The following is a 15,392-nucleotide window of genomic DNA, read 5'->3' on the forward strand; positions in this document are numbered from 1 at the left end:
GAATTTCTCTCTGCAAAAAAAGAGTTCCAGCAGCAATCGCTACCGTACGGATAGCCAGGAATTTTCCAGCGTAAGCCTTTTCATTCAGAACCGTCCAAAACACTCCACTTCTAAGTTCAGCCCCAAACAGTGACTGCAAATTTGACAAAGAAAGGGTTAACTTCTCAAGATTATTTTTTCACTTGATATTAAAACAAACACTTTTCCTCATTATTTAAAAAAAAAAAAAAAAAAGCCTTGGCCTCTTTTTAAACACATCTATGGTGGAAACAGCTGGAGGTAGGAAACTCAAGATCTGGCATGGATATGGGAAGTGCCTTTCTTTGTTCCAGTGAAAACTGGTCTTATTTGTGTGAGCACTGAGCCTTTGAAATCTCACTTTGTGTACGCGTACATGACACGGCACGGATTTCTCCTAAAGACGTTTGCTGCACATACATGCACAACCAGCACTGTGGCATAATAAAAAAGAAATGTTTTTCAGGCAGAGGCAGTATCTCCTCCAGAATGCAAGAAAACCTTTTAAAATGCAGGGAGGTAACAGAAGGGGCTGGGGTACATTTTGTATGGTTCGCAGGTGCAAAGCTTGCTCCGATGCACAGGAGGAATGCCGAAACTTGGAACGGCGCAGCCTGCTCCACCTGCAAACAGGGGCCAGGCTGCGCGGAGAGTTAATCCTGCCCGGGACAGCACCAGCTTCAGCCAGGCCGAGCAGGGCAGGAGGTGCCAGTGCTGCTGCATGGCAAGGGCTGCAGGAGAGAAGGGCAGTGACAGCAGCCCCGCGACCCCCAGCCGCTTTCGGGGGGTCCCTGCAGAAGCACAGCCACCTGTTTGAATGCCATTAATCATCTGTCCTCACTGTACTTACACAGAAAATTTGGACCCTTCCTAACGGAGCTGAAAAGATGTAGTGTATGCTAAGCACACCACGTGCTAGTTTTTGGGAAAAACGAGCTACAAGCTCCATTCGCTGCATTGGTCAGCGTTATGTTTGCATCATGAGTAATCTTGGTTGAAAAGCAGAACAAAACATTCTTGGTTTTACCTGTGCAAAATAAACACAGCTAAGCAGTGTGTGGAACTGAATAAAAAATAAATTCTGAATGTCTAGTGATGTCAGAGGCTGGAAGGCAATCAGCATGAAACAGATTTGTACAGAAGTTAAAGTAAAATAGTATTCCCATTAATATCCATAGAAGCAGTACGTAGCTCACATCACCTTTTCCCCCTCCGCATTTAATCAAGTGCAATTAACTTCACAGTGTCTTTGGACACAAGACAGCAAGAGTGCGCTGCCGTGATTCCGTTTGAACTAATTTGTGTGTTTTGCCAACTCAGACGTGGACGAATGCACACTGCCCCCGTACTGCCACCACCGCTGCGTCAACACGCCCGGCTCCTACTACTGCCAGTGCAACGCGGGCTTCCAGCTGGCATCCAACAACCACACCTGCGTAGGTAAGAACCTCTGCAGGGACTCGCACACCCCATGGAGAGACTCAGGACGTGCCCCAGCTGAAATAGCAGTGTCTTCATCCCAGCCTAAAGGGAATAAATGCCAACTAAGGAGTTGTAACAGGTGCTACATTGAGCGGCTCTCCTGCAAGCGATCTGAAGTGCAGGAGGGTTAGAGGAAACCTGTTATTGCCTTGGTGCAGCAGGTTTCTGAGGAGCATCTAGTTTGGCAGCTGGAACTCTGGAGGTTTATATTCATTATTTAATCTTAGATCTAATTATTCTTTCCATTCTGGTGGATCGCTTTGCATTGTCATTGGCTTTCATGCTATTATTCCCAGTTCATGCAACACAAAGGCTGGAACTGGGAACCAGGGGAAGCAAGACTATTCCTCTGCAGTTCAGTGTAATTATCCTCAGTACATGATAAACTTAGTGATGAAAGTATCTAAGAGTGTCGCATTTTAATATCCAGAAAATAATGTTAAAAATGAGAATGAGGACCACTAAGGAACAGTGACCTTTCAGAAGTGATTCTCCCTTCAAAAGTAAAACACTAAGGGAGTCCTTGCAGTAAAACTTAAAGACTGCTGTTAAGCTTGAAATCATAGGCTCTGTTCTAGAGGAACTGGATAAAGTAATAATAAAAAGGTAACTGCTGAAGTGCAGAGAGAATGGCCATAAAAGGTTGATGATGGAGATGGTCAGAAGTACTTGATGGATGTAACCTATGTATAATCTATATTTTATACATATTTTTAAATATATAAAAATCAATCTGGGTTTTCCAGCTTCTCCCCCGACTCCAAACATCGCCGTATTTTCTCACGTACCCTGGCACACTGCATAACACTGAAGTGAGGGAGGAATTTCCTGTTTTCCACCAAAGGATAGGATAAAAAATTGCACATGGGCACAACATAACCAGGTGTTGAGCTGTTGCTTATTTGACCCTTTCCAGAGCTCAAATGCAAGGTGTTTTCTTTCAGTTACGCTCACAAATCCGTGTGGCAGGTCCAAGTTTGCCAGGTGCTTCACCCTCCCCTGATTGCTGGTGTCCCGGCCTGGACAGCCACACTCCCACCAGGAAAGGTGATGGAAATCTTCAGAAGAAAATGCGTAACTGAACGGTCGCTGCCTCCAGACAGACTCTCACATCTGCAGGAGTCATCTGGCAGAAGCGCTACTTGACAGCTGTACCGCTTGCATTTGTCTTACAACTTTTGCATATATTGAAAGTGGGTCAATACTTCTTGGAAGGCAAACAAAGAGAATTATGGCTTTGGCTAGCTTATTTATTCCTTCTGGTAGCATTGTCATGATGTACAGTCTTTGCGCTCTTGCCAGGAATCAACTAAAAGGAGGAAGAAAAAAAACTTTGTAATCAGTTTTCCCCTATTACCATTCATTTTCAGGACTATGAGGTCCATCATGTGTAAAATTAACAGCCTCCTCATTGGTTTATTTTTTGTGAATGCCTGATCTTCATCATCTTTGTCAGTTTTTAGTTGTATCTGTAAATGTCTGAGTGCTGCTGACATTTATAAGCATTTGCAAAAGCCATGAACTCAAGATTTTTTTCCAAATGCAGCTCGGTACAAATGGTTATATCTGTTAAAGACATACGAATGGACAACATACAGGGGATTAATACAAGGAAAAATACACTAACATTTACAGAGTGAGCAGCAGCCAGTCAACAGCCCATGAAAAACAAGTGTTACAGATTCCAGAGGTGATTGCAATTAAATAAACTTCCCATTAAAGATTGCTTCTCTTCTCATACCACGGCGTTCTCACATATGTTCTTAGGATGGGCACATCATGGAAAAAAACCTACATACCTTCCCCCAATATGGTTTAGGCCTTGGAGCATTGCAAAACTCCACTGGCCTCAAAGGCTCATGTTATAATTGTAATGGAATTTAAAGAACAAATTTTAACGGTAATAAATAGCTCAAATAAATCTTAACCGCTGCATGCTGAGAGGTCTTATCAGTATGTTCCTTATATCAATTATTTATAGAGACTTGGCATTTCATACCTGAAAAAAGATGCTGGAATGTGGAGTTTAATAGCCACACTAAACATTTTTGGAAGAGTTCATCACACATTAGAATAACTCTCATTCCTGGAAAAAACACTCTTTCTACATGGAGTGTAAAGCACAGCTCTGACGTTGTTCCAAGACTGCAGATCTATATTGATAGAGTCAACTGAGCTTCTGCTAAGCAATAGACCCAGACTAAGGACTCATCCACTTAATCAGTCTAATTACCAGCTACACAAGATAAAGATCGGTAATTTTTCCTTTCAGACATAAACGAGTGTGATGCCAATAACCCGTGTGCACAACAGTGTTACAATATCCTGGGTTCTTTCATCTGTCAGTGCAATCCAGGATTTGAGTTGAGCAGTGACAGAATCAACTGTGAAGGTAAGAAAGTTTCTTTGTCTTGGATGAGCAATTTTGTTAAAAAACTATTTTACCAGAAGTCTTTATGTGAACTAAGGGATACCATTCAGGTGGAGCCACGCTGGGGGTGCAATTAGTAGCCAAAACCCTTAAGACATTGATTTTTAATGTTGCAAATGTGTTTGCTAATGCAGACCTTAGTAGGTGCAGCTGCATTCAGGTGCATGCGGATACGGGTGTCCAACAGTAAGTGCAAAACAGGGCAGACATCACTGCAGTTCAGATCGCAGCTGGGAAGCATAAGGCTTCTGAATACTTGTTTCACAAACTCACTCGAATTGTGTGTGGTCTAACGCTGATGACCATTAAATGGATTGGAAAGGAAAGCAAACCAAAAAAACAAGTGCAATTTTGTGTGTTGTTGGGCTCCTCTGAAAGCAAAAACCTCAAAATTTTTGATTGGAAGGAAGTGACAATTATGCTTTTGAGGTGGCTCTTGTGTACACAAACAGCTCAACTCCTGATGATCAGACAATCACCACTTTATTTGCCCTGCCAGAGTCTTCACAGGGGGGCTCTAATCTCCTTTTGGACACCCGATGATCTCACCCCTAAGCCCATGTCCTTCCTACCAGCCTTGCAGCCAAAGAGCTCGTTTTGGTTCACCACTGCCCTCCTCCCCGAGCCAGCAGAGCTGTTACAGACGCTCCCGCTCCAACTTCCTTAAGCTGCTCCTACTCACGAGCGAACGGAACAGGGAGCAGCAAATCTGCAGCAAATCTGCAGCCTCCCAGGACACCCCGATCCCAAACCAAGACCGGGGCTCAGACCTCAGAGGGAGCAGGAGGGAGTTCTGCTCTTTTCCGAAAATGTTTAGCTTTGATAGGTTTCCTTTAATTTCCAGTTAATGGCACGTACTGATAAATTCTGTTTCACGCCGCACTTCTCTGGCAAGGGACTGATGGTTGCACAAGAATAAAAAAGCAAAAGAGAATGGGATACACTTATTTGAAGACCAAACGGAGACCTTCGTTCCCAAAGAGCAGCTCCATTAGCGCAGGGCACAAGTACAAAGGCGATACTTTTGCCTTCCTAACTAATCTCACATCTGTGTTTTTGTGAAAGTAATCACATTTTGGAATACTACAAGTATAAATTCTTTCGGGAGTTATTTTCCCAAGCCTGTTCTGAAATCTAATTTAGCTTCTGCTTTCTCAAATCCAAAGAAATCCTCTTTTTGCAAGATAAAAAACAAGTAGAACCAGCCCTTTTGTTTGCAACTTCGAGGCCTTAAGCAGTACATTTCAGATTTCTGATAACTTACTCCTTAGACAGAATTCATTTTCTCCCTGTCAGAACCCACATTTAGCTATTATATTTAGTTCTGATGTTAAACCACAGTCACTTTAAGCTCTTTTGTTCTCGCAGACACGGATGAATGCAGAACCTCAAGCTATATATGTCAGTATCAGTGTGTCAACGAACCAGGGAAGTTCTCGTGTGTGTGCCCTGAAGGATACCAGGTTGTAGGAGGCAGAACATGTCAAGGTAAGTGCCCTCGTCTCAATATCCCAGCATTAATAACACCATTTAGAGTGCTTGCTATCTAAATGTTTATCTTTAATTACATTATGTTTCATTATGTTAGCAAAAGATACGTTGATAAAGCATTTGATGATTAATTGCATATCTTCTATTAATTCTTTTTATTTGAATCCTTCAGCTCAAACTCTAAATCCTTCAGATTCCTAGAACAAAATTTCGGCTTTTGCAACCAAGTACAACTTGTCTTGGATGTCCAGGCAATGAGTAACTTTCAGAGATAAATATCTCTGAAAATAAAAATCAGGCCATTTGTTCCAGACACTGCACATGGCTTTATAGCATCTTTTATTGATGGAGGTCCCTAAATCCAGGCAGAGTAGAAATGAAAGATCTGTTTCTTCTGATAACAGGAGAAAAATGCAAGACTTGAGCAGCTTATATCATTTGTGTTTAGCAAATAAATATTCTGGTCAAGTGCCACCAAATGCCAGAGTTTTACAGTTTGTGTTTTTCTCTTCAGTGGTGCTAAATGTCTCTTTGCATCTTTTTACAGAATACTGCCCAACATCATATTAAGAGCAAGAACCATGGCTTCTGTAATACAGAACCCAGTTTAACAGTCGTTATTTTTAGAAATAAATAGTGTACTAATTATTGGCAGAAAGGGACAAGGAAATCACTGAAATTGTTTATTAATATTTTTATAAAGTTCAAATTGCCTTCCCTTAAGGATAGCGTTCTGAACATTTTGGGGTGGGCAGTTTGCCCAGCTAAGGATCTGTTTGTGCCTTCCCAGAGATTATAACTGAATAAACCCTTTCTGTGACTATTTTGGGAGACTGTACAGGTAGACAGTAGTTGGGTGCTGGCACTGACAGGATAACAGAGCATTAATACAGTGCAAGTCTGACAGTCCCCACCTCTATTCATGGTTATTTTCCCAGAGAAAATAAAGAAGAAAGCTCTACTTTGCACAAAAATAAACCAGTTTTCGTTATTTCTTTCAAAGCTATTTTAGTTTAAGTGTCACCATTAATTAAGCCTTTTAGTTAGGCTATGAAACACGGGCAAGTAAAAATGAGAACCTGCGAAGGGCAGAAAAATCACAGTTCTCCCTCAAAAGTCTTTCCTCTGTCTACAAGATATCTTCTACTACACATTCATTCTTTACTAATTAGGAACTTTACAGTATGGCTACGGTTGTGTTACGTATAGTATGATTAATGTGTTTCTTCAGTCAACAAAGAAAAGTGTTCAGGCTTAATTACCACTTGATAAACAAGTTTATTCCATTTCTGCACCAAGAAGTCCTTTATAGCCAGGCTGAAGAAGAAGCAGATAGAGAAGAACACGGAAACCTGTTGGGTTTCAACAAACAGGTGGCTTTTTTTTGGTTGTTGTTTTGAAGACATTGTGCCTTTGTAGCAAATATCTGCTTTGACACACTCCCTGTTCCTTCCTCCTAGACATAAATGAGTGCGAGACCACTAATGAATGCCGAGAGGATGAAATTTGCTGGAATTACCACGGAGGATTTCGTTGTTACCCAAGAAATCCTTGTCAAGAGCCCTATGTCCTTACATCTGAGAAGTAAGAGAAATATTAGTGTTTTGGATTTTTTTTACTCAGGATCATCCTCAACAAAATGATCAAATAGAACAGAAAGCAAATACCGTGTTTGTTTGCAACCATGAGGGTTCCATCCGTTTTTGTTTTGCAGCCGCTGCGTCTGCCCCGTGTCCAACGCCATCTGCCGAGAGCTGCCTTACTCTGTGGTGCACAAGTACATGAGCATCCGCTCCGACAGAACGGTGCCCTCTGACATCTTCCAGATTCAGGCAACCACTATTTACCCTAATACCATCAACACATTCCGGATCAAGTCTGGAAACGAGAACGGAGAGTTTTACCTGAGAGTGAGTATTGAAGCACTGGTGCCACCAAGGCCTTGGAGTCCCTTGCCACCACAAACCCAGTGAATGTCCTCGTGAGCGCATCACAGCATCCCAAAGTTTATCAACTTTGTGGTGCTTCCTTCTTAAATGTGCTTTGATTTCCAGAATTTAAAGAGCCTTTTACTTTTCTGCCTGAAAACTCTATGCTGAGAACCAATCTGTTTATTTTGAATCACTAATAACCATCAGGAATGTTTAGCAATCCTGTGACACCCATGTCAAGTTCAAATGAGATGCCTCTATGCTTTTTTGCTCTCTCTACCAACACTCCATATATATGTATTAATATTTAGGAGAAGATTCTTGTACTATTACTTTAAATTTCTATTTTTTTGGAAAAAAAGTAAATAAATCAAAAATAGCTTGGGATTGGGCACTGATTTCTAAAGCCCTCAGTTCAGGCCAGCTTAAAGGTTTTGTGTTGAGACAAACGTAAGTCTTTCTTTTCCCATTTCAGCAAACCATGAAAGCTCAAAGGACTTAGGATAGCAGTATTTCCTGTTGGTATCACACATTCAAGTAGATAAACATGGATGAAAGTGTCTACAACATCTGTTTAAGATTTTTTTAAGAAATCTGATTTTCTTGGACACTTTAATTACAAATTCCTGGGAAATCCTTTTTTGCTTCGTGGGTGGCTTTACACTCAAGCAAATAACTGTTTCTGATTCTGTAAAACAGAATCAGTACAAAAAGCTTCAGTCAGAAATATATTAATTGGAAGGGTTTTGTCTTCAAGTCTGAAGATGAGGGGGTTTGATAGTACACCCAAAACACGTACCAAAAAGTGGTATTGCCTGTTTACACCATGTTTCCCCAAGATGGGAACATGGAACTGCTCATCCGTATCTCACTTGCTCTGGTATATCCCATAATCCAGTGCTTTTCCCTGCATTTATTACACATCAAAAGTCCACACCTACCCCCAAGGTACAAACAGTTATTTGCTTAAAAAAAGAACAGGCTCACTCCAGCTCTAGTTTGGGTCAGAGCCCAGTCTGGCCTCCGGACTGGCCTTTTTTAGACTAACAGTCCCAATCTTCTGTTGCCACCACCAAGAAGTCGCAGGCCTTAAATAAGGAAGCGCGTGTTTATTCCTGCCAAGGGACAGCGGTAAACAGAGGCTTCCTCAGGAGTTATTCCTATTGTTTTAGTGAAGCTCCGAGCTGGGCCTCACATACAGCAGATGGCTTGGATTCATCTGCACGGTGAGAAATTATTTGTAGTAGGTGAAGGGAGAGGTGCAGCTGAGCCTTTTATTGTTATCTGTAGATGAGGAGGCTGTTGTACAAACCAGCAGCGGAGCAGCGCGAGATGGGGATGGCAACAGGCACCCCAGCTGCAAAAATCCCCCGTGTTTACAAGGGGAGCACGACTTCTTCTGACATGTGAGCCACGAAACAGACTTCGTTTCCCTCCGCTGAGCAAGCTACATCACTGTTAAAGACATTAGTTCTCTCTCGGTTTCTTTTTTCTTCGTATATTTTAGAAGCTGATAGATGGGGATAAAAACAAAGACCATCCTGGGAGAGATTACCACTTTTCACATCCTTTAGGAGAGTCAGCATAACCAGGAACAGATTTTGCAGCACAGTTTATTCCTCTGAGCCTCAGTCAGGTATAGTTTTCCCCGCGGCAAAGCCAGGTGTGAGATTAGTCATGGCCACGTAAAAGCGTTAAAATAATACTTGCATTGTGTATCTCTGCTGAGACGGGGCGTTTTTACAGCATAGTAACACACAAGCACTCTCTTGACACAACGAGGGAATTGGTTTAAGATTTGACCGACTGAAACGTTTTTGTTGTTCTTTCAGCAAACAAGCGCCGTAAGTGCGATGCTTGTGCTGGTGAAATCGCTATCGGGACCAAGAGAACACATCGTGGATCTGGAGATGCTCACAGTCAACAGCTTGAATTATCGTACAAGCTCGGTGTTGAGATTAACAATAATAGTGGGACCTTACGCATTTTAGTGGTTTGCAATAACCCTTCACTGGCACTTAAAGCAGCCAAAGAATATTATCTTAAAGAAAGCACTTACTATTTTATTTATAGATTTTGCTCTTTTTTTTTTAAGATTTGTTTAGTAAGTTGATATCTTTACTCCACACATTACACCTGTAATTCAAAATTAGTAGATGTGTTCCATAGTATAACATGGGCATTGTCACTTTCTGTATAAAGATTTAAATCTTTTTTATTACCTTTCTTGGACTAGATACATACTACGTGCTCTTGTATGAGAACTGTATGTTCATACTATCCTGTAAAACCTCACACACCCTTCCTAGCCAAATAGGTCATGCAACTAAAAGGTGATCTTCCGCGTTGTTTTTACTTTAAATTCTAATGCAGCTACACTGGCAATCTCAAAAAGAAAAAAAATGATATAGTATGAATGATACACAAAGTAACGGTTATGTGATAAGCTAAAATGTATTTCTTCTTTTTAACTACTTTGTAACAAAAGATAGCAGTCAATAAAAATCTATTTCTGTAGACATTTATGTGCTATCCCAGTTGGTTTTTCTAATCTGGGTTGGAGGTAAAGCTACATTGTGAGAAACGTTTTGCATTGGGTTTTTATATGCAGATTGTGTTAACCATCCCGTGGAATAACATTCTGCTCTCTCCAGGAAAAATAGACCGTAGCAAGAAAATTCTCCAACAATGAAAGAAACTCCAAATGGAAAATCACCACGCTGGGCACACGTGTCCACGCTCACTCCTGAGAACACTGTTGGCAGTTACTGGTTAGAAGGCTACAGCATTTTCAGACAGCAGTTAACATGGTTTTTCTCCAGAAATATTATGTTTTATACTAAGAATTGAGTGCAGTTACGTATTAAGTTATATCATGTTTTCAGGCACTCGGTCCCTATTCCTGCTCTTACAACTCGGATGTATCATGTACAGTGTTCATAAAATTTGTTTCAAATTCAAGAACTAATAACATCTTTTGTAATATGTAAAATCTTATTTCTTGTTTAAAATGTAGTCATTAATCCTTTGATGTACAAAATTTTTAATAAAGATCTCTTACCATAGTGTCCTTACTGTTTTTCGAGGTAATTTCTTGGCCACATTGAGGGCTGAATTGTCCACTAGTGTGGGAGTCAAAGCCCCACCAAGTTCTGCAGAGTCAGAATGACCCAGATCTCAGTCCCTACAGTATTAGCTCATGGAGAACTGAAAACAGGATTCCTTTGTAGAAGGACAAACCTACTACCAAGTTTTAGTTTTACTGACATTCACAAGAACAAAAAAGAAGGAAGACCCAAAATACACACATTGCTAGTTGCCGGTTTACAGGAAGGAGCGTCTTTTCTACTTAAAATTAATTTTGTATAGAAAATATTTGTGAATTAGTGCATACATTATAGACAAAAAAAACATCCTCTTGTGGAGGATTCATGTTTATTTAGTATATCGATCACCCTCAGGACTTGGCATCCAGGGGTCTCACATGGCACAACAGCTAACACATGCTCCAGAGTATCGCTCAGAACAGGCCACAACCACTCTGCTTTAGGGTGACACATCCTCCGCTCTCAGACAAATTGCAGAGCAGGACCCCATTCCCCGATACTTGTTCCTTCAGACAGTCATTTGTGGCTTTAAACAAATAGTTCATCTGCCAAGAGGGTCAGAGCGCATGGTTGTGGCCCAGGCCGGCAGACAGAGCTGATTTTGGGCTGCGCTTCCTGCGCCTGGGGCCCCATAGCTGGGGGTCAGACCCCATGCAGCCGTCAGCCCCCTCTGCAGAGACGAGCTCACCAGTACAAGCCCAGTTGCTCTGTAGAGGGATTTAATTGTCATTTTCCGTGGTGAAAATCCTCTGATTATACAGAGTTGGGGTTGTAGGAAGCTCCGTCCTCTCCCCAGAGGGATTCCTCCCCATTCATCATCATTACAAATCCTTTTACACTGACAACTTCCCAAATCCTGTAATTCAGCACTGTCCATTCCAAGAAACAATTGATTTTATTGTTGTTTCTGGGTTTAAAATGGGCAGTTTTCTCTCGATAGGTGCCCAGATGGGGATGAAGTGGTTTTGCCTCCATCAGTCCTTGAACTTGTGAATCACCAGCCTGGTCCCTGCTGGAATCCACAACTCAGCCCTGAGCATCCACAGGACACCAGGCTCTGCCTCAAGGATTCACTCTACATTCATGCTCTGCCTCAAGGATTCACTCTACATTCATGCTCTGCCAATATCTACACCAGGTTCATCACCAGCACTTTAAATCTTCCTTTTAAATCTCCGCTTGTCCGACAACGACCCAAAATTCATCATTATATGTACAGAAGAACAGCATCTCTATACTTCTGCAGCGGTGTGACCAGAGGCAGTTGCAGCTCACGCATGCCCGAGCCATATTCAGCCCACTCCCTCCACATCACATTGTACTCACACACCTGGCTTAACCCATTTTATTTTTGCTCAAACTGTCCTGCCAACCACCCCATTCCCCGTCTGTTTGCAATATTCCGGTCCCTATGAGACACAACCCACACCAGCCAAGCCAGAGCTCATCACACAGCTCAGGAGTGCAGATCCAGACACCTGCCATTATATTACTACAGGTTGGTTGAGACCGAAATTCAGTCACGGGCACTGCTCTGCACACACAACGTGATTCACAGCACTTTGGTGGAAGCGGGAGCAGAAATAACAACAGCCCCTCCAAACCAAAACACGAGCAGAGCGAGCCAGGGACTATAGAATTTGGAAGGGGGTGGTTGGTGTTTTGGATAGGGGTGCGGTACGTGATTGAGCATGAGGGTGTCCCAAAGAAGCCCATAATCAAAATGAAAATGTAGTTCAGAGCCTGAGAAAGAAGAGTTTTTGTGCTCCGCACTATGCCAGAAAATCTGTGTGTTGTTAGAAGGGAAACCTGCAGGTTCATCCATTTCTCCAGGAAAGCAGAACTTTGTGTGCTTCTTGCAAAGGATATGGAGCTGCAGCAAATCCGCAGCAGGAGTTTGAATAGCTACCTGGGTTAGAAGGGACACTGAAATCCCCAGAAATTATATGAGCATGAAGCGTTTGCTCAGCCTTCACTGTACCCTACCAGCACGATCAATAACACACTCCAGGAAAGATTCTCATATAAATCTCTGTCACTGTTGGAGAAGAATCTAAATCAGGATCACATGCAAAGTTTAATATCTTCTCAAAAACACAAAACAGAAACAAGTAAAAAAAAAATAGGACTTTGAGTAAACAGAACTTGACGAAATAGAAACGCAAGTTCATTCACTTCCCTGAGACCACCTGAACACAGTGCAGTGGGATTATTTTGTTTGGAAGGCTCACAAATGCAAGTTTATTGTTGAATCCCGTTTCCATGACTGCAAAGCGTTGCTTATGTTTTGAATGATCATCCATGTTTCTAACTTTATAACTCTCCTATTAAAATATAGAACAGCTGCTGCCCCAGTCAGCTGTTCAGCATATGGAGCCCACCAGGGACAAAGCCCACTGTTAACACCAAGAATTATTTTTAACGCCCTCACATTTCTAAACCTCACCATCATCTCAGCGAAATGGCACGTTTCCACACTCCCCAGCTGGGGGAACACCTGCGTAATGCAAAACTGAACCGCGCTGCATCTGCTACAAAAACCCATTTGATTTCATCTGGCCAGCAGAAAAAGTTATCAGCCCCAGTGAACAGCAACAGGGCAAAAAGTTAACTGTGGGTTGTATCTGGAGAAAAGCAGATGTCTAGTTGAGATGTTTATACTGCAAACATTTCTGTATATATTAGGAGGAAAGAGAGCTGTTTAATAAAATGGAGCTGGCTTACAGTTGCCAAAGCAAATTTGAAGGACAGTACAACAGCTTTTGTCATTTTTGCATGGGAAAAAATACAGTCAAATTTCATATTGATATAGATAATGTACATTCGATGTTTGGTTTTTTTTAAGTTAGCTCTTTTAAAAGCCTCCTGTTTATTCTGTGTATTTGCTCAGCAGAAAAAGTTGCAAACGTTGTGTTGGAAGAATATTACAAAGCAGTATGAAAGGTTTCCCCAGATTTGTTCTCTGGTATGTCAGAGAACACCTTGGTGCTGGATTAGGGCTGTGTGGCCAAGCCCCACGTCAGTGCTCCCTGCAGAGCAGAACTGGGCACTGAGGTGCGCTCCAGGTTTGGTCTGCACACACAGTCACAGCGGGTCTGTCACACGCTGCTTCTGCTCGTGCTTGAGAGAAATTATTTCACTTTCTGATCCCCAATCCCAACAGTCCCAGAAGGGACCTCAGCACCCTGCATTGCTGCTCTCCCCCAGAAATATGTTGGGATAATCTCTATTTAATGTTAATATTTTTGCAATTTCTACATAACCACACAGTAGATATGTACTCAAACGGGGGAAACACTCCCACTATAAATTGCTTCAGCTCAGACCTTTGAAAATGAGGGGAAAAAAAGGTGCAGCCCTCAGTTGAGCCCTCCAGCAGCTCCTGCCCCGCAAACACACACTCTAGTGCACTTTATTGCATAGCTTTAATAAAACATTGATTTTTTTTTTCTCCCTGCCCCAGAAGACACCCCATAAAGCCTCTGCAGTTACGATCTACTAAAACTCGTGCACTATCCCCATCCACACACCCGAACAAGCACACAGAGAGGCTTTCAAATGTAGCAGCCTGCCAGCTGGGTTGACAAAAGTAACATATTTATGCTGTTAAACTCAGAAACCACAATCATGAAAGTTACACAGGCACCTTGAGGTCTAAATCCTGCAGATGCCACTCCAGAAACATCTGAGCACCTCCTCTTGAGGGTCACATTTTCTTCTTGAAGTTTGAGTGTTTCTGGAGTATCTATGTGCAATATATAGGAATGTTTCCTATACAGAACATATACAACAAACACCCAAGTGGGAAGTCAAAAGAGCAAAATTCTTGCAGGCGGCATGGAAACTAGGAAAACAAACAGATTTTGGAAGCTCAGAGTAAGGGCTGCAGAGGGGAAGCCAACATACCAAAACAGCAGGGTAAAAGGCATTATTAAAATCAATAAGTCATCCTCTGAGAAGCTGAAGTTGTATACGAATGAGGAAAATAGAAATGTTCCTGAGATCTGGAAGGTCACACACAAAAACAAACAAGGCAGGCCAAAGGAGCAACTTGCAAAAGCCCAGACCAGCAAATCAAGCCTCTTGCAATCACAGCAGAGGCAACGTCCCGGGGGGCTGGTGGGGCCACAGAGCGACCCGCACGAGAGGGGAACAAGGGAAAGAAAATAACGCAATGGCAGCAAAATGAAGTGAAAGTTCCTCTCCTGTTCCTGGAGGAGGAATTTGGCAATACCACCGTGCCAGAGCTGTTCTTACAGGCACCATATCAAAGGACCTGCCTCGAATCAAGAAGGGGATAGAAGAGGGGAAACAGCAGAGTTTGGTAATGGTATCCAATTGTTCAGGTAAAAGTGAGCATCCCCTGGACAACAGAGCCTTTCCCCCTCTGGGGAAGGCCTCCAAATAGTGAGGAAAAATGCCAAATAAAACCAAAGGAGATAAATGTAAAGTGACACACATGGGGTAAAAGTTGTCCCAGCTTTATTCGAGCAGTGAAGGCCCCTGAACTCACCACCACCTCTCAGAAGAACAGTGTCATGGTTATGACAGAGCATTCATAGGGAACCACAGCTCCAGAAAGCAAATCCAGCATGGGGAATAATTGGAGATGGAGCAGGGAACAAAGCTGAATGTTTACAGTTGTATAAATCCACTGCATCTCAAACATGTAATGCAGTTTGGGTCCCATCTCCCCCTTACCCCTTCTTATGGCAGGATTAAAGCTCAGATCAGCCTGAAAAATTACTGCACAAATTGACAACAAAGCCTCCCAAGACCCATTAAATATGTGGCTGTCCTGAGCAGGAGCTCTTCCCCAGCACCCATGGGCAAAGGGGAAAACATTTGCAGTCGGCTATTAGCAGCTCTGAAGCTGTTACCCTGGCCAGAAGCTCCACCATCAGCAGTATGCCACAATGTCTAAAAACGGAA

General features: G+C 42.4%; 2 protein-coding genes across 4 annotated transcripts in view; one reads left to right on the forward strand and one right to left on the reverse strand.

Moving 5' to 3' along the window:
• Window positions 1-10,423, forward strand: part of EFEMP1 (EGF containing fibulin extracellular matrix protein 1) — a 45,504-nt gene extending 35,081 nt beyond the window's left edge. For all 3 annotated transcript variants that reach the window (XM_065059380.1, XM_065059379.1, XM_005513152.3), the window contains exons 6-11: window positions 1,339-1,458; window positions 3,773-3,892; window positions 5,300-5,419; window positions 6,883-7,006; window positions 7,137-7,332; window positions 9,186-10,423. In XM_065059380.1, coding sequence (XP_064915452.1) covers window positions 1,339-1,458; window positions 3,773-3,892; window positions 5,300-5,419; window positions 6,883-7,006; window positions 7,137-7,332; window positions 9,186-9,344 — 839 coding nt within the window. In that variant the 3' untranslated portion in view covers window positions 9,345-10,423. The remainder of the gene's footprint in view (window positions 1-1,338; window positions 1,459-3,772; window positions 3,893-5,299; window positions 5,420-6,882; window positions 7,007-7,136; window positions 7,333-9,185) is intronic.
• The window catches only part of CCDC85A (coiled-coil domain containing 85A), a 284,415-nt gene that overhangs the window by 252,922 nt on the left and 16,101 nt on the right, over window positions 1-15,392 (reverse strand). The gene's annotated exons all lie outside the window — the stretch shown is intronic.

The sequence above is a fragment of the Columba livia genome, chromosome 3 (assembly GCF_036013475.1).
Source record: "Columba livia isolate bColLiv1 breed racing homer chromosome 3, bColLiv1.pat.W.v2, whole genome shotgun sequence".
In the NCBI taxonomy this organism is placed as follows: Eukaryota; Metazoa; Chordata; class Aves; order Columbiformes; family Columbidae; genus Columba; species Columba livia.